The sequence below is a fragment of the Sander lucioperca genome, chromosome 5, assembly GCF_008315115.2.
Source record: "Sander lucioperca isolate FBNREF2018 chromosome 5, SLUC_FBN_1.2, whole genome shotgun sequence".
In the NCBI taxonomy this organism is placed as follows: domain Eukaryota; kingdom Metazoa; phylum Chordata; class Actinopteri; order Perciformes; family Percidae; genus Sander; species Sander lucioperca.
Window position 1 is genome coordinate 43660494 of NC_050177.1, and position 19539 is coordinate 43680032.

Below are 19539 nucleotides of genomic sequence, written 5' to 3' on the forward strand. Positions count from 1 at the left end.
TGGGGGAATATAAATGTGACAAAATGTAGAAGATGACTTGACAAAACACTGAGCCACAGCTGTAAAAAAATAAAATAAAAAAATAAAGCAAGGGTTTTTATGTTAGCTATCCATCCCTGAGTAAACATAGCTAGAGCCGAGGGAACATTCGGGTTCGCTTTCTAGTTTGTTTATCGTTCTGTTCATCTGACTGCTGCTCTCACACAGTGGTCCTCAGTGATAGAGAGCAGTGTAAAGGGCCCCTCTCAAGTGATGCAGCAGGCTTATTCCCCTCCCCTCGGTACATATCAGTGATCTGAAGTAAAGAGAACATGGTGAGGAGGAGAGACATTGGTCTAAATCTACCACACCAGAATTAATTATTCATTAGACTCTAATGGATTCTTAGAGTCCTGGAGAGTTCAGTGGCCAATGCCAGCCGAGAGAGAGAGAGAGAGAGAGAGAGAGAGAGAGAGAGAGAGAGAGCGTGTGTCTGTGTGTGTGTGTGTGTGTGTGTGTGTGTGTGTGTGTGTGTACGCATGCAAACACTCATCCAAGTTACTCTAAGTGGCTGCACGAAGCTTCACTGCGAGAAAGATCAAAGGCCGTGGATTTAGTGTGAAAATCTAGGGAACTAGAGTGAATCAAATGATCATCTAAAAGAGTCCTCTGTGAGTCTCACTCTTGTTAAACACACACACACACACACACACACACCAGAAGGGACTAGTGGAAAGAGGGCAGGCACAGAGATGTCGTTTTATTTCAGTAGGCTGGAGATCAGAGCAGAAGAGAGAAACATTTTAGATCAAGAGAAATCCCTCAATGTGTGTTGTGGTTATGCTACTAAATAGGGCTTATGATACATTTCTGCAGCCTTGTACTGCACTAGGACCTTAACTAAATGTGTTTATGTTATATATATATATATAAACATAATTTATTTATATTTATTTATATATATAAATTCATGTATATATATATATATATATATATATATATATATATATATATATATAAACATAACCACATATATACAGTTGTGTTCAAAATAATAGCAGTCCAACATTACTAACCTCATAAATCAAATTTTTTGGTAGAAGTGATATTTCTACATGGCAAATGTAGGATGCATTGCTCTGAGGAACAGCAGACTTTGATTAAAAAGTTGATTGGAGAGGGGAAAACATATAAAGAAGTGCAGAAAATTATAGGCTGCTCAACCAAAATGATTTCAAATGCCTTGAAATGGCATCCAAAGCCTGAACAACATGGGAAAAAGCGGTCAACTACCATTGGAATGGATCGAAGAATAGCCAAAATGGCAAAGGCTCAACCAATGATCAGCTCCAAGAAAATCAAAGAAGACTTAAAGTTACCTGTGAGTACTGTTACGATCAGAAGAAGGCTATGTGAAGCAAAGCTCTCAGCTAGAAGTCCCCACAAAGTCCCATTGCTGAAAAAAAGACATGTACTGAATAGGTTGAAATTTGCCAAAGAACACATTGACTGGCCAAAGGAGAAATGGGGTAACATTCAGTGGACTGATGAGAGCAAAATTGTTCTTTTTGGGTCTAGGGGCCGCAGACAGTTTGTCCGACGACCCCCATGCACTGAATTCAAGCCACAGTACACTGTGAAGACAGTAAAGCATGGTGGTGCAAAAATCATGTTATGGGGATGTTTCTCATACTGTGGTGTCAGGCCTATTTATCACATACCAGGGATCATGGATCAGTTTCAATACATCAAAACACTTGAAGAGGTCATGTTGCCCTATGCTGAAGAGGAAATGCCTTTGAAATGGGTCTTTTAACAAGACAAAGACCCAAAACACACCAGTAAGCGAGCAAAGATTGATGTTATGGAGTGGCCAGCCCAATCCCCAGACCTCAATCCCATAGAAAACTTGTGGGGTGACATCAAAAATGTTGTTTCTGAGGCAAAACCCAGTAATGTAGAGGAATTGTGGAATGTAGTTCAATGGTCCTGGGCTGGAATACCTGTTCACAGGTGCCAGAAGTTGGTCGACTCCATGCAACACAGATGTGAAGCAGTTCTCAGAAATAATGGTTATGCTATAGCTTACACATGGCTATGTGTTATATTGAACATTTATGTGGCTGATGACTAAATAGTTAAAAAGGCAGCTAAAAGGAAACTTAAATGTATTCTTTAAAAAAGGAAAAAAGAATCAAACTATATATCAACTATATATAGAATCAAATTATATGTATATTGCCATAGAGCACTTCAACATGTGGACAGATGACAGTGCTAAATGAAAAGTCAGGGGAACACGGTTGTTTTTACAATTTATCCTGAGTGGGACTTGACTGTCTGAAAAACATTTCTTGGCAATCAATCAATAGTTGAGATATTTCAGTCCGGACCAAAGTAAAGGACAGAAGAGCAGACTGACAGACTGGCATTACTGAGGAGCCATGGTGCTAGCATGGCAACAAAAAAATTTCAAAGAAATGAAAGTAATTACAGTATAAGAAAATCAATAAGCTGTCACTATAATTATAGATCACAATCATCACCTTAATTAAAGTTTTAAAAGGCATCTCATACAATAACATGAGAAAGAAAATAAACATAGCAATAGGCTGTCACAAAAGGCAATCAATATCCAAGGTACCAGTTATCCGTAAAGAAACAGCTGAAAAATACCTCAGCTACAACAATGATTTGTCTATAGCCAGGCTGAAAAACCTGTTTTATGACTGGGGGTGAAGAGTTTGAAAGACATGAGCAGGGATGGTCTAAGATGGAAAGATGCTGTGGAGTTGCATTATGGGATGTGTGGGATCCAGTTATTTGATCTTGCTCTTTTTCAGGGACTTTAAATCAAGATATATCAGCCTCTGCTGTTCTGAGTTGGACCATACGTTTCCTGTTATTTAATCTGCCTCTTGCAAGTACTGCCTCATGGTTCAAGTGCACTACTAAATTACTGGAGTACCTCTATAAGTGTTTGAAAAGTATGAATACAAAATAATATGTTCCAACAAAATATTTCTTGCCTGGTGAACATCTTCTGACCAAAACGTTTTTAAAGAATAAAGTGAGAACAAGTGGATGACAGTGTGTGGGATTCCTGGTTATTTCTCGGTTAACTGATTTAAAACAAAAAAAGTATATCATTTTAGTATATGGAGGAACTTTGGCATGACTGCATTGGTTTTTTCTGCTCCTTTTTCCAAAGATGGGTCTATTCTGTTCCTCTCACCTCTCGCTCTTCTCTCGTCTTGTTCTCAGCGATGCCGAGTGCTGCCACCGTGGTAATTGTGATGTGTATCGCTGCTCTGGTGGTGGTTGTGGTGCTGGGCATCTACCGCATCCATCTGACCCACCAGCAGGAGGTCAAACTGGCAGAGACAGCCAAAGAGGCAGACGTGATCTGGGATGACTCGGCTCTGACGATCACGGTCAACCCGATGGAGGTAGGAGGGTGGGGGATTGGAGGAGTGTGGAAGGATGCTGTCAGGGTGGGTGGTAGGAATTGGAATTAGGTGATGAATAAAATGGCCTAGATATTAGTGACTGGAATATATACAAGTGCAAAATAAATACACCCATGCTTTGCTTTCACATTACGATTCATGCTTTTAATACTAAACTTTTAGATTTAGTTTCTGAAACTCTGAATATTTCTCACCACAGAACCTGGAGGAGCCCCAGGCTGCAGAGGAGGAGGCCAGTGAGGAGGAGGAGGAGGAGGAGGAGGAGGAGGAAGAAGAAGAGGAGGAAGATGAAGAGGAGGAGGATGACATTACCAGCGCTGAGTCAGACGACAGCGAGGAGGAAGTGGACGTCCAGCTACCCAGGATGCAACGCCCAAGCAAGAAGGGCCTAAACTGGGACAAAACAACGATATCTTATTGAAAACACATTCACAGTCACTCACATGCACACACGTTCTGCAACACGTCCATACTGAAACCTCAAATCAGATGGTTGAAACAAAAAGACTTTATGTGATGTTGATGCTCTAAAAATGAGGTAATATCTCCCCCTACTGGAAGACTTCACTGAAATACACATTGTGCAATGATTTAACCTTAGCCTTGTCAGAAAACACCCCGTTTTATACAGCTGATAAGAACAAATATGACATTCAAGCTGCTCGTCAATCAAATTACTTTCATTATAGGGACAGCTCACCAAATTTCGGTCCTCCCCTGAGAGCTATTATCTCTCTCCCATTACAGTCTACACCACAACTACGATCTGAAATGAAGTGGTTGGAATCTCATGTTGTCAATAAAACCCTGCACCGTACATTCAGTTTGATGTGACACCTGTTAGTCCACAGTGAAATTTCTGATGTCCCATGAAAATGCAAAACAGTCTTTATTTACTGTAAGAAAACTAAGTTGCAAAAGTAAAGAAACTGACTATTTTTTTGGTTTGTATACTTTATGTTATTTATCAGTCTTCAATTCTAGCCTACGTGGCACAGCCAGGTGATTTTACAGAAATAGCATATTTTCAATGGTACTCAAAAAAAGAAAAAAAAAAAAAAAAAAAGATGATCTGTGTGTAGTCATGGTGAACTAGCTGAGGGGTCTGAGTTCTGGGTTTTTGGGAAAGACAGCGGAGTCTCCAACATGTACATTTTTATACGCTCCTTTCTTGTAAATATTGAGTATAGTAGATGACCCCCCCACTCCCCACTCTCTAACACCACTTTCTCCACCCAGAAACCCTCCTCTCCACCTGTATACAGCACACATTCCACCTCTTCATATGTATCTTGAACCCTTACTGTAGCCTGCAGGAGTCTTCACTGAACTGACCCCTCAGTCCTCTGTGTGTGTGTTTGTAGCTCAGTGTTCAGATCATTCCGAGTTGGGTTTGTTAGTATGGATGTGCCACTGCCTTCATAGTGACTGGGTCAGTTAAAGCTGCACTACGCAACATGTTCATGGAAAGAGATGCCGGACTTATACATCTAAATCACACAGCAGGGATGTGACAGAGAAGAGAGTCCCCTCACTACTCATACTGTATATAGTCCACAAGACGTGCCCAAATGAAATCTTGGTCTCAGGTGTGGTCACAGCAGCGAGATCCAAATCAACAAGTACTCCCTGAAAGAAAGCTACACTACTGATACCACCATATCACTATTAGTCATTCATGCTGCATCGCAGAGATGTGGACAGTGAGAAATTCCAACTTTCTACAAGAAAAAATGCAACAGCACTGTCCCTTGACATTGGAATTTCAAGAAGGAAAGTCAAAAGATGCAAATATCAACATGAGAGCCGTGACTGATCAATTCTGGATATTTTAGGCCAATACCCATATCATTATTTGACATTAAAAAATGTGACAATTCTATGCATTTGTTTTGTTTGTTTTTACATAAAAGACATTGCATAAATGTACGTTTTTTTTTTTATAAGGACCCTTTTAATTAGGTTATCAAAGCTAATATATAATATAATATAATGTAGAATATGTACTGAGTGGAACATTTTACAGTAGAAAAATAAACTTCTAACCACTGACAACAAATGCAACAGAAACTATTAAGGTTAAAAGTAAGGCTCAAATATGTATAAATGTAGCCTATATTTATTTTAATGATTTAATTTAATATGAAAAATAATAAATTCATATAACATAATAATAATAATGTAATAGAAATATAATAGATGACTGTCTAAGCTGCACTAACTAATATTTTTATATTAACAATAGATTAAATCACTACATGTAAAATATGGTGTCACTCGTAGTGATGAACCCACTGAGAGTTATCACCAACTCTACAGCTCCCCCTCAGGTCTACAGAGCTTTTGTCTTTCAGCTCATTGTTTTAGTTTTACAACTCACAACTTTAACATTTTGGTTCAGTCTTTCATCAACCTTATTTCCAATAGCTCTGATAAATCCACTGTACCTGCTCAGCACCAAACAACAGACAGACAAAGTTAGGGGCTAGGTGGTGAAGACAGTGGAGCATTTAGCAGCTAAAGAGCTGATCGGCTTTCTCTCAAAACTGAGCTAAAAGGGGGAGTGAATACTGGACTTACATTCATCAATTGACCAGAAACACAACTCCATGGCATGCACTTTAAAAGCTACAAAGCATCACTTGTATGTCCATGTCCAATCTCCTAAGGTACTTTTTGTCAATTTTCATGAGCTAATGCTGCAAAATATCACTGACACAAAATGTGTGCTCCCATGTGGCAAAGACAACATTCCTGTTAAAAGAAAGAACTGAGACTTTACACCTTACCTACAGAAACCTTTCCAACTTTGAATGAAATGCAGCATTAATGAAAGAAATCCCCACTTCATCAACAGCACTTGGTGCCACAGAATTGTGAAGTTGCCTGAACAACTTTAAGGTGACAGAGAAGTGAATGCATTTGGCAGTATCAAATTTGACGCAACCAGAAAACCCAGTCAAAGGTTTCTTCAACTTAAACTGAAAGGGCATTAATCTATGGCTGTGGCCATCCTGAATCCAGTCTGTCTGTAACGTTCGATAGCAAAGAATCCACTAACAACAACAGAAGTTGAATTACGTGTGACACATGTAGTGGCTGAAAGTCTGCCACAGATATATCAATGTTTGGTTAAAGTCACAAACACTGGAAAGTTTCCTCCTCTAACGTAGTGAGCCTCTGACAGCTTTCCTGTAGGTGTTGCTGGGAGAGAACGTGCTGTATGTGTATACTGTAGTTCTATGTTCAAGTAAAGATCTCATGTGTTGTTTAAGAGTGTTCCTCATTTCATGTGACACCTGTTCTTGTGACGTCACCTCCCTCCTTACACCCCCCCTCCCCCCGCCCAGAAACTTTGGTGGATTTTGCGTCGGCCCGAGCCCTAATGTTGTCCTGACATTTGTTTTTAGAAGAGGAGGACGGTGGAATTAACATGGAAATCTTGTATAATGTGTAAAAGTTTTTCGATTCTTTTTAAGTTTTCCTTTTTTCTTTTCTCTGGACTCTTTGGTCTTTTTTTCTTTGAAATGGTCACTACAGCACTTTCTGTAAATTGGCCAATAAAAACTTGTTTTGGAATCTAACTGTGGGTCTCGTATTTGTGTGATTGTGTGTGTGTGCATGCATGCGTGCGTGCGTGTGTGTGCGTGCGTGCGTGTGTGCGTGCGTGTATGTATATATATATATATAATTTTGTATTTTAGTTCATGTTAAATGTATTTTTATGTATTCCGTAGCTTACAAATACTTCTAGTCCTTTCTGGACAGTAAAATGCCACAAGTAACTGTCTATTTACCGGAGCCACATACTAAAGATTGCTGGGATTAGGAGTCTATGATCAATCGAATGTCTCCATCTAGTGAATATTGACTATACTGCACAACCACGTACCATTATTTTCAAGCCAGTGGTAAATTTAAGTAGTAGTAGTCACGCCTCTGGTCCCTGCTGCTCTATGTCACGCAGCAGTATTATTGATCTCTTTTATGATTTCAGCCTGGAGCCAAGTAGGGATTAGCACAATTTTTAGGAACCTAGCGTTACTAAAACCCTGTTCTAAAATCAGTGTAAATGATGGCCTGAGAGGCCTACTGCTTGCATAAACGGCAACACAACAACTCAATATAAAAGAATTGAAATATTTACAAAACTTTGTATTTTCCATTGTAGAGAGTAGAGCAGGGAAGCTCCAGGCACCTTCACTTTTGACTCACAAACAAAAATAGACTTTAGATTCTGCAGGGAAAAAACTTAAATCCTTCAAACTACTTTGGTGTGCAGACTGCAGCATTACTATAAATATCTACTCATTTAATTATCCTGTCAAATCCATATTTATTTTACTTTATTATACGGATGGACATACAGTATGTTGCTTCTTTCTTGTCATTGTTGCTTGGACGATGGCAGCCAGTGTCAAAGGTCATGACGTCTCATCAATCACAGAAGCATCGTGCAAGTGGAAGTTGAGGGAGCAGAAGATAAATAATGAAGTCCAACTTGCCTGAAACAGAAGTAGAGTACACCCACCCCATATACATTATTTAGTATGTTTCTTTACACTCCAAGTTAGTGAAAATGATGTTAAAGCCATAATTGTAACCTTCAAAAACAACTGAGGGAATGTCAGGATGTAGACACTGTTTGATTTGCGCACACTGGCAGATCTGCTCTCTGAGAAGGCCAAAGTTTGAGCATGAGATGTGAGCATGAAAGTACAAACAAAGCAGTGAATCAGACATGGAAACGGAGCTGCTTTTCTACAACAAAATACAACCAGTTGTGTGATATTTGAAAGTAATAGCAGATGGTCACACAGTGGTTGCTGGTGTGCAAAGGATTTGAAAAGTTCAACCAATGAGAATGGGCACACTGAAGAGTCCGAAGCCAATGCAGCGAACTGTGGCCTTTAAGCCTGCCAGTGCCCTGAAGCATGATACCAATGCCGGGCAGAGAGGACTATTTCATTGGTTTATAAGTGGCTATTAACATTTTACTAGAAAATAACGAATATGTGTTCCAGTAAAATATGTGTGCATTATAAGCAGACTTATAAATGTGTTTTTATATATTCCACACAAAGACAGCTTTCATATCGAAAAGAGGGGAGACTCACCTTCAGGCTGTGGACAAACTGCAGACAAGCAGCAGTATGGATGAAGCGAAGTAGACAAAGTCGGGCCACTGAAGGCTTGTGTATGGCATTGCATTTGCTTGGGTATTTAGAGGTGTTTTGAACACAGACAAATATTTTTATTGCAAGTACACATTTTATATTTTGTAGCAATATTATTGTCATGCAAAGAATAATTTCATTTGAGCAAGCAAAAATCCATACTTTTTTTGTGTTAGCTATTATCCACATGTGCAAAATGATAACCTCCCTCGATCACTTCTTCTCATCTGCCTTCTCTCAACATTTCTGCTCTATGTGCTTAGCGATGAACCATAGGACTCTTCCTGATATTGTAACAAACAAATAGGCAATGGTGGAAGAAGTATTCAGATCCTTTACCTAAGTGAAAGTACTAATACCACACTGTAGAAAATAATTAACCAACAACTTAACAAAATCTGACTTAGGTATATAAGTATTATCAGTAAAATGTACTTTATTTATTTCAGGTTTATTTAACAGGGACAATGCACACTAATAATACATATAAAAATGTAAAATGTGCCAGAATTAGCCAAAAGGCTATTTTGCATCTGCTGTCCCTGGACAGATCGTACAATGTCACACCTAAAAAGATAAAAGGATTATAATAGTACATATAGGTTTAGCCCAATACAAGTAAAATTGACTATAAATGTAAACATTTAAAAAATGACAAGATCAACATATAAACAAGAACAGATGGTTTATCAACATCAATACCAACACACACATACAAGCTAAACGTTCAGTCCATGCAACAGACGACCTCATAGGCATAGCACAAGTGGCACAAACAGGCCATACTTAAAGTATGAAAAGTAAAAGTACTCATTGTGCAGTAACATGTTCCCTTTCAGTGTTTCAATTGTATATATGTTTCTGGATTAATACTACTTTTGCATTTATGTGTATGGTGCATTTTACTGCTGTAGATGTTTAAGGTTGTGCTCATTTTAACTCCCTTTATATACTGTTGGGCAGTTTAATCTACAGCAATCCATCCATCAAATTCCATAAGCAGCGTTCAGTTTTTATGCTCCGCATATCTGAAACAAACTCCCAGAAAACTGCAGGTACCCCGCAACTCAGTTCTTTTAAATCAGGGTTGAAGACCTTTCCTTTTGATGCTGCCTTTCTTTAAATAATCGTTCATTTCTTATAATGCAATGTAACGTTTATTCTTACTTTATCTGTTTTACATTTTTTAATCGTTTGTAATTGCTCTTTAATGTTTTATGTAAAGCACTTTGAATTGCCCTGTTGCTGAAATGTGCTATACAAATAAAGCTGCCTTGCCTTGACTTGCCTATAAGATCATTATATGCTTGTAGCAACGCTGTAAGTGGTATCTCACTCACCAAATATGCTAAGCTAAGAACATGAGTTCTGTCAGCTATCCAGTAAAACAGGAGGAAATGAAAAAACACTTTGGAAAAACACCATCATAGTTGGCCGAGACGGACACTTCACACGCAACAACAGTTAAGAACTGAGAACACACTTCCAAATAAATTCCCAACAGCTTGGTATAAACCCCCTAAATATCACGATTTATTGCCTTTTCCAACTCACTTACAGGGCTTGAATTGTTGCCTTGTTTGTGAAACAGGTTGGGCAAGAAAACATCTGTTGTGGTCAGGATAATGTCAGTAATAATACCCCTGAAAGCTACATACAGTGCATTCAACCTGACTTGGCATAGTCAACATCTACAACATGATTGTCATAGTTGCAGCAGGGATTGTTGTGATGGATGTTAAAAGCATAAACCTGGTTGGATTAGCAGTTTGCAGTTTGACACTATCACCACAACAATAAAAACAACAACCACCAACTGTTTCAGTGCACACTCTTAGTTCCCAGTGCACAAAGCACCATCCTCATGTCTCAAGTTGCTAATCAGATTGTAAACAATCACTGGCGCACTGAAAAAGTCTTGGTCCAGATATCAGTTATCCAGATATCCGCTGGCTACACAAGAACCCCTTAACAATTGCCCCAAGAGGCTTAATCGTCGTCAGACCGATAGCCGATTGGGTTTCAAGATTGTGGTAACATTGATAAAATATATTCTCCGGAAAAGGCTGGAAACAATCCGATCACAATTGCTTTGTGGTTCGTATCCTATCATTTACTGGCTGACATTTTCTAACAATCGCTCCACTCACTTAGATGATGTGAGAGTAGATAGATAAGACAGAGGCTCTATAGGAAAGGAGGATTGGTTCAAGGTAGGTCCACGCAGATAAATCTATAGAAAGGAAAACAGTGTTACAATTTATAATACACATTGATGATACCAATTAAAACAGATGAGAGAGGCTTTGTCCAGAATTTTTTTTTCACAATGGAATGTAACATACAGTATTTACAACAAAAACAATGAGCTAAAAGATGTTAAAATGGTTTGCTGAGCTGAAGGGAACTGAGGAGTCGGATGATAAATCTCTCATTTTAAGAATGAACTGTTAAGCGTTTTAAGTCATAAGTGCTTACATTCATTTTTTTAAGGTCTATATTTCCATGGCAATTTAGCAAACTCAATTTGCTGATAAAGACTGAGTGATATGGTCGAAAGCAAGTAAGTGAACCTTAAGATTGTCTTGTCAACTTCTACTTTGTCTTTTCGTCCTCCTCGCAGCAGAATATTCATGTAGGCTATATTCACATATTTCAAACTAACTAAATCCCTTTCATAATCACCTCATAAACAAATCCTCTTACCGACATGGGATTACATGTCTGGTTTATGCTGTCAAACCATTACAGCTCCTCACACTCCAGTGGCCAGCAGCGCCAGACTACTTCACTGTCAAGGAAAAACTTAATCCACTTTATTCTAATTGAGAAGCTTTCATAAGAGTGGTGTCTGGAAAATGAGTTTGTCATTCCAAAAAATTAAGCTAATGAAAACACGAAGAAGCTATGTTTGTGTGAATGCTTACAACAAGCCAGTTCAACTTATTAAATTAAAGGAGGGACTCCACCACTTTTACACTTTAAGGTCAGTTTACTCATCATGTGGAGTACTTCCCATCATGGAAAACTGTTGCATAATGTCTTTGTGGCTCTGGAGGAGCTTTGTCAAGTCTGAGAAAATAACTCTGATGATGTCATAGTGATGTCATTGGGGTTATCTAGGCTTGGGTTTGAAAAGTACACATATGTGATATTAATCCAACGTTGTAAACTGGGGCATAGAGTTTAAAAGAAGTTGGCAATTACCAGGGAGGGTGTAATAAAAATATACTATTGGTTGCATCATGGGAAATGTAGGATCCAGAGTTTTTAAAGCTGACCAGAAACTAAAGGTTAGGATGTCTTGGCCTCTGCTGCGTCTCTTTTGACTTGAGTTATAAATGATTGGCAAACAAATAGATGGGTCAATTAACAGAAAATTAAATAAACAAAAATGTGGTAATTCATTTGATGCTTAAGTCATTTATCAAATAAATGCCAACAAACACTGTGTTTCCAGCTTCTTCAGTGCGATGATTTGCTGCTTTTTCTGTCGAATATCAATATAAATTGAATATATTTAGGTTTTGGACTGTATGTTGGACAGATGATGTAGATAAAGATGCACCTTAGGCTCTGGGAACATGTGATGGACATTTCTTTGTTTTATTATTTTCTGAAATTTCATAGATAAAACGCTCAATCAGTTAATCGTGAAAGTAATTTATAGTAACCCACCTGTCTTTTGTGATTCCACCAACTATATTTAAGTGCAGTACTAAATCACTGGAATACCCCTTTAAAAACTCCCTTTCTAGGTGTAATTCTCTTTCTTTCACACACTGATTGACTAATTTATATAGTAATAAAGTTTATTTCTAAAGAAACACGACAATGTATAAAAGGCTCCATTACCCTGTACCTCACGTTATGGCTCCGTAGCAGACGTTTTTGTAAAAATGGGCTAACGATTGTGTCATAACCACACAACTTACTGTCGCATAGTAGAGGAATTACCGTACAGTACAGGAGAAGCTCGCAGGCAGTTTCGACTTACATTAGCTGTTTAAGTTTAATTACTAATGTTAACTAGCATTTTAGTTAGCAATAATTAGCCTGTGCCTATGTTATCTCCTTACATACGCTCTCCACCTCTGCAAGATTGGGAATGATTGAGATTTCTCTTGGCACAGCTACCAGAAGACTTACAACTTTCAGACAGGTTGCTCACGTCACATCTACGTCTTTAAGCCCAGTTTGCAGCTGCGCAGTAACGCTCAGCCCTCACCGGAAAAGTGCTTCTAATATCCTTCACTGGTCTCCGTCCAGAGCAACGGGATCTGTTGGTCCATTTCTTTAAATGTCTATGCTAAAGCCATAGTGTTGTAGTAAGTGCAGATGACCAAAAGATGGCAGCAGTAATGTAGCAAATACTGAATCTGTCCTGATCAGCTGCTCAATCATTAGTCGAGGCCACACTTCATTTCATATGCAGATGTGGGACAAACTGATTTTGTATTTCATGCATTTTTAATTAATTCAAATATGACCTGTCACCACCACTATCCAACATGGATCCAGTGAACTAGAGTCTTTTCTGTAAAATGAAGGGGGAAAAAAACAAACATCCTATGTGGAAATTGTTGTTTTTGTTGCAATAAATCCATGAAAACCAGGATAACAGCATTACAGGTCACGAACCCCAAATTCTGCCTGTTATTGGCTGCTTGTATATTTACCGAAGGTGCAGTGGGCACAATGTGAAGGAAGCAGAACAGGCCAGTGGGCACGGATGACATTGTACACTGCACACTGACGTCACACACAGTGTGTGTGTAGATATGAAGGATTGAAAAAACTTTTGGCACAGAATCAGTTGTGCAGACAACAGTGGCTGCTGTGTGTTGCTGATGAGATTATAAGGTCATCCTCTCAGCCAAGTGGTTTGATGAAACTGCCAATGTGCACGTACACAAAACCACAATATCTACAGTAAGTACAGAAATTTGACACAGAGGTGAGAGTCAGTTGTATTGCCTGTAGGCTGTGGCCAGTAATTAACCTAGGTGTGTGTGTGTGTGAGAGCGTGTGTGTGTGTGTGTGTGTGTGTGTGTGTGTGTGTGTGTGTGTGTGTGTGTGTGTGTGCACCCAGGGATATGCTATTAGTAATTTTAGATGCACCCTTGTAGCAAGGTGGTTTGTTTTTGCCTAATAGGCAAAGGGTGACATTTGAAAAGGTTGGGATAGCAGGCAGGAGGTCCAACTGGAACAATAGTAACAAGCAAGCACACTCAATTGGAACATCATACCAGCTTGTTTTACCTATCACACACAACTTTTAAGTTAAAAAAAAGGAAAAAAGTGATACCCTTCTAGCAAATTCCCTATTTATTTATTTTTTCAACAGAAAAAATACACAGAAAAAAGTTGAAGATGTACCGAGGGAGACACTGATGCTACAGGGGAGATAGACAGAAGAAGATGAAGGATGGATAAGAAAAGGCACCGTACAGTTACTGGGCCTCACACTGAGTTCCCCTACTGTGAGTGTGCGTGTGTGACAGTGAGATAAAAGTATGACTCATGCATACCTTCACAAGGACTCGAGGTACCGGGGTAACATTCAAAACTAGCGTTGCCGAAATTAGAAGTATATGTTCTGACCATTTATATGCTCATTAAGCTGATATTTACAAAACATAAAGAGCCCTCAAGATGAGGTTTTTGCCTCTGTGTATTTTATTTTTATATCTCTGAAGCTTTCTTCCATATACTCCGCAGTAAAAAGTGGCTGTGCCTTTTCGTTGAGAAAGTACACAGTGCAGCTGAAAATAGCCCTTCATTCTTCAATCGTTCCATCACCTTATTGTATTTCTCTTTCCGCATTTTCTTCTTCCATTTTCACTCTCTGACACTGATAGTACTCCTTCAAATCTGTTCACTCTCCTCTTCACTAATCCCCTCTCTCCCCCGTTCCTACTTTTTCTACTTTTCCTCCGGTTATCAGCACCGTGTTCCAGCCGGGGGAACAAACTGTTCAGGTAGCATTTAAAGAGCGTTCTGAGCTCTGGTCTAATAGCTGCTGAGAGTGTGCTGTCACTGAGGCTGAGCTGCTGTTCCACATATTGAATTTAAATCTAGTGCTGAAACAATTAGTTAATTAATACAGTAGACTTGATCAAAAGAATAATCAATTGTATCAATGTATTGCTATGTATTGTAAGCAAAAATAGTGGACATTTGCCGGTTCCATCTTTTTAAGTTTGACGATCTGATGTTTTATATAACTGTTAATTCATTATCTTTGGGTTTTCATCAACAAAATACGCAACCTGACGTCGTCACCTCAGGCTCTGGAAAAATTGGGATGCTTTTTTCCCACGATTTTCTGACTTTTTAGACTAGAATCTATAGTAAACAGTATCAGCCCTTGTTGAATCAATATATATTGCTAACTCCTTGGTCCTTATTGGTGATAAAAATTTGTTACAGGAAGAATTTAGGAAGGAAGGCGCTTAACTTATTGTAGGTGATCTTACTTTAAGGTGGAACAAGACTAAAAGCCACACTGTGAGCCTACATCAACTTCATCACATATGCTTAGAAATAGGTTTCAGTATGTCGAAAAATAAAACATTCCCAGTGAAGTTTGGTACTGTCTGTGTGTTACTTTCAGTTAGTCAATTCTGTATCCCCGGAACACATATGTGGGTGGGGAGATCGCAAGGGCAGAATTTCCACTGGGGATACTCTCAAAAATCCTTTTGTTCTCTTTTTATTGTGTCTGGTTTCTAATCAAAGTGTCTCTGAACATTGTTATCTTACTGTCCTGTTACCATGGTTAATATAATAGAAGATCTGAGTTGATAAAAATGTTTAAACTTATCTGAGCCGCCTTCAATTCCAGTTAGTGTTTGGTGACTTGGGTCGTGCCTTTCAGGCTACATACAAGATGTCCTACTATACCTTATTACTGGACGTTGTTGGGGCAAAATGTAGTTGACAGGAATACCTACTGTATAGACACAATTTAGAGCTAAAAGTGGATTTACACAAAAAAAACTGTTAATCTGCATTTTGATTTCCAGATAATATTGTCCTAAAGAGATGCTAGAACTGAACATCAGTCAAAGATAAGACAGTTAAGCACAGTAGCAGAGATAGTAGAGATGTGAATACAAAATAATCTATCAGAAAAGTATCAGGTATCTATAAAGGAAACTAAAAATGATTTAAGTAGGGTTACAATACAGAGGTTTAATAGCATTTCTAATAGTTTTTGTTATACTACCATTTCCATATAAAACACAAAAAACGATTTGAGTGTAATTTATTTGCTCAATTAATTTAAATGTGCCCCTCCCACATTTGAAACCAATCCTACAGATCACTTTCTTGACATTTCTTCGTATGTGCTTAAAAGTTGTGAAAAAAACATACCATATAAAGTCCAAATGTCATGTTCAGACTTTTTCTGAAACTCTTAAATAAGATGAATCACAAACTACAACCAAAAAGTCAACAGATCCCAGAACAGATGCACCTTTGTTGTTGGTGCTAAACATATATTGGACATGCATGTGGTAAAGTCACATCCTTATCTGTGACTATGCACAAATTCATCAAGTAGGTCAAAGGAACATCCTTTACTTTAAAGGATTTTGTCCTCTGAAGATATCTCCATATGTGATCTGGAGGAGAGAGCGAGGAGAAATATGAAATGTAAGCTTTAACATGACTTACCAAGCAAAGCAAAGCAGGGTTTTTCCTCCATATATTATGGATCTCTGCCGTCTCTGAAGCAGACAGCCAGCCTCCAACCATCCATCTCTTCCTCAGCTCACTCTGTCACTCTCCATATAACATTTATGCGGTGGGGGAGGGGGGGGGGGGGCTAGAGAACAGCAGTGTGATGGACAATTATTGTATCCAACAATCTTGTTGTAGCTGAAACAAAACATGGTTACACTTTACTTGAAGGTATCTACATAAGAGTGACATGACACTGTCATGAACGTGTCATAAACACTATAAACAAGTCATAAACGTTTATGACATAACACTTCTTTTAGTAAGTGTCATTCGGTTTTTGTCATGACAAGTTATGGTTATGGTTAGGGTTAGGGTTCATGACTGTGTCATGTGTTCATGACAGTGTCATGTCACTCTTATGTAGATACCTTCAAGTAAAGTGTTACCCAAAACATTTACCTCCAGTCAAAGCAGGTGAGGCAAAAGATAAAGCTCTATGGTGGAAAATATGCTTTTGAGAAAGGGAAACGGGGATTGGAGGATTTAAATAGCCCGAGGAGAGCCGTGTAAAAGGGAGACACAACAGAAAGTTGGCAGAGTGTGGTGGAGGAGAGGAGGCAGAGGAAAAGACAGCGAGATGAATTGAAGTGAAGTCTCATTGTCAACAGACAGCTAAATATGGATGTAGCAAAGCCAAGTCACTTTTAACCAGATCAAACAAGTCATCGGCTTTAACTTTCAGGCTTGTTCAATAATCCTTTAAAGAGCCAGTCCCTACATTATTGAACAGCACTATATTCTGAATAGGGGTGGGAATCTCTTGGCACCTCACGATTCGATTCGATTCAGAGGCCAACGATACGATTCTAAACCGATTATCGATGCATCTCAATGCAACAATTTTTTTTTATGTACATTTCCATGCGTGATTTTTAAAAATATACATATAAATCTGAGTTTGCTACTCAGTTTGCTAATCACTCCCTAGACAAAGCAGCTAGACAAAGCTTAGATTTTGACATATACAATATTTTTTAATGAAATGTTTTGTCTACTGAGGTTTTTGTTAGTTAGTTTGTAGTCATTCCATGCTGAAGCCTTAAACGTGCTTGTGAAAGTCACCTTCTCTCCCAGTAATCTTCCATGTCAGAGGCTCAGTCATGTTTAAAGATGGATAACTGGCTTCTTAGAACATGAAACATGAAGTGGTCGGATGTAATGTGATAAAGTAGATGAACAGCCTATACGTGTTTTGTCTAATTATTTTATATATATACAAAAAACTACTTTTTTTCCTTTTGGCCATTTTAGTGTGTTTTTTTCTGCACTCTTGCCTAAACTCTAAGTTGTTGTCCATTATCCCATCCTCTTTCAGTCACTCTGTTTTCTGATTTGTACTTGTCTGGAGACAGTACCTTTTAAATAAAAATCAACAAATAAAAAAAAAAATCATTCTATAGAGAGAATCGCAATGCATCTAAGAATCAATTATTTTTCCCACCCCTAATTCTGAAGCAGACACATGCTTCAGTTGGGGATCAATAGCAGACTGGAGCTTATAGCAGCTATTGTCTCTCTCTAGAGTGACTTGCATTTCAGTATCTTCTACCTTTGTATTCTGGTTTATTTTGATCTCAAAGCGTTAATGAACATGTGTGCTGGAGCACAGTGTTTGGCCAGTAATATTCAAAGTCTATCTTGTTCAATACACACATCTTAGTCATGATTTATTAAAGCATTAAATGCCAATGTCCATCAATTCTCCTGCATTAGTGCAGTTAGTGGTCAGAAGTAGAGGGAGAGATGCCTCTCAGAGCTATTATGATATTATCAACACATGCTGTTCTCTGTCTGCTTCACAACATTAATGGGTATTCTGTTGGTAGTGCCAGGGAAAGCCAGGCTGAGCTGAACTTTGATCACACAGCAGGCTTTGTTCTGTGTTCAAAGATTGCCCTGGGTTGATGAAATTGGGTTTAGAAGCGACTCATCTGGACTCAACCCCAAAACCAGGATCTGGGGTTTTGACCGCAGCAAAGGATTTTCTGTCACAGAAGATTTTGTTGGAACTACACTTGTTCCAAAGCTTTGATGCCATTTGTGTTATTTACATAATCCGTGTTGATAAAGTAACATCCATTACAAATGTTTTGCATCACTTATATAAGACAGGAGAAAACTGACCGTTCACTTAGGCCCGCCTCACTTAGCAACTGTTGCTACGTCTGTCATGCTTTCCATTCACCTACTGCACATCTTTAAAACAGGCCTTCGAGTTCACACAGAAGTAAACAAAATCAGCTTCTCATTTCCAGACAGATTTTATTAGCTAGCTAGCCTAAGCTAATACTAAAATTCAGATTTGGTTGAAACCTCCATCTCTAGCAGACTTTTAATATTTTCAGCTGATTCGTTTTAAAGCGAATAGGTTGTAAAAGTGTACTAAAGGAGATATATCATGATCATTTTCAGGTTCATACTTGTATTTTATGTTTCTACCAGAACAGGTTTAATGTTCAAAGAACACATTATTTTTCTAATACTGTCCGTCTGAATATAACTGTTTTCCCTCACTGTCTGAAACGTTCCGTTTTAGCACCTGTCCCTTTAAGACCAGTTCTCAAGCCGTGGGTGGAGATACTAAGATGAGGGGCTGTATATTCTAATGAGCCTGCATGTGACATAGGATACATCCCTCGGCTCCATTGCCATCTCAAAGCTCTTATTTCTGCCCTGAGGACCGAGGAACGAGCATCGTGGAGGGATCATTGAGGAGCTATAGGCGAGGATACCAAAAGCAGCCTTCCGGGAAGCTGTGCAGCTGAAGGAGTTGCTAACTCTGCCCAAACAGCTGACAAATTCATGTAACGCTTCAGAGGAAAGGACGTCTCGTCCCTCTAAAACACATTTACTCGTTGCCTCTCTCCTCCCGTGAAGGGAGGCAAGTGGAGGACTCGAGGAGGCAATTTAAGCAACATGAGATCCAGCTAGAGAGACATCAGAGACACCAGACTGGCACATATGAGTACTTCGCAAAACGTCAAGGCCGCACCCCTTTCTGGGGGATAGAAAACCTATGATCCTATAGATGTCAATGCAATTTGACGATTGGAGAATAATTGTCTAATGTCTAATAATTATTTTGCGACCTTGCCTGAACCTGAGCATTTGTGATACGGTAGTAATATTAAGGTTCATCGCTGTTATGTCCCCTCAGTCTT

At 38.8% G+C, this 19539-nt stretch overlaps 1 protein-coding gene across 2 annotated transcripts in view; it reads left to right on the top strand.

Annotated features, from left to right (window-relative positions):
- The window catches only part of LOC116038912 (calsyntenin-2), a 257904-nt gene extending 250874 nt beyond the window's left edge, over positions 1-7030 (top strand). Inside the window, exons 16-18 of one of the 2 annotated variants that reach the window (XR_004897414.1) lie at positions 3244-3428; positions 3649-5443; positions 5517-7030. Coding sequence is in view for 1 of the 2 variants with exons in the window: in XM_031283622.2 (XP_031139482.1) it covers positions 3244-3428; positions 3649-3870 (407 nt within the window). In the remaining variant the exon portion in view is untranslated. Of the gene's footprint in view, positions 1-3243; positions 3429-3648 lie in introns of both variants that reach the window. The other variant, XM_031283622.2, reaches the window with a different exon arrangement.
- Positions 7031-19539: the final 12509 nt, after the last annotated feature.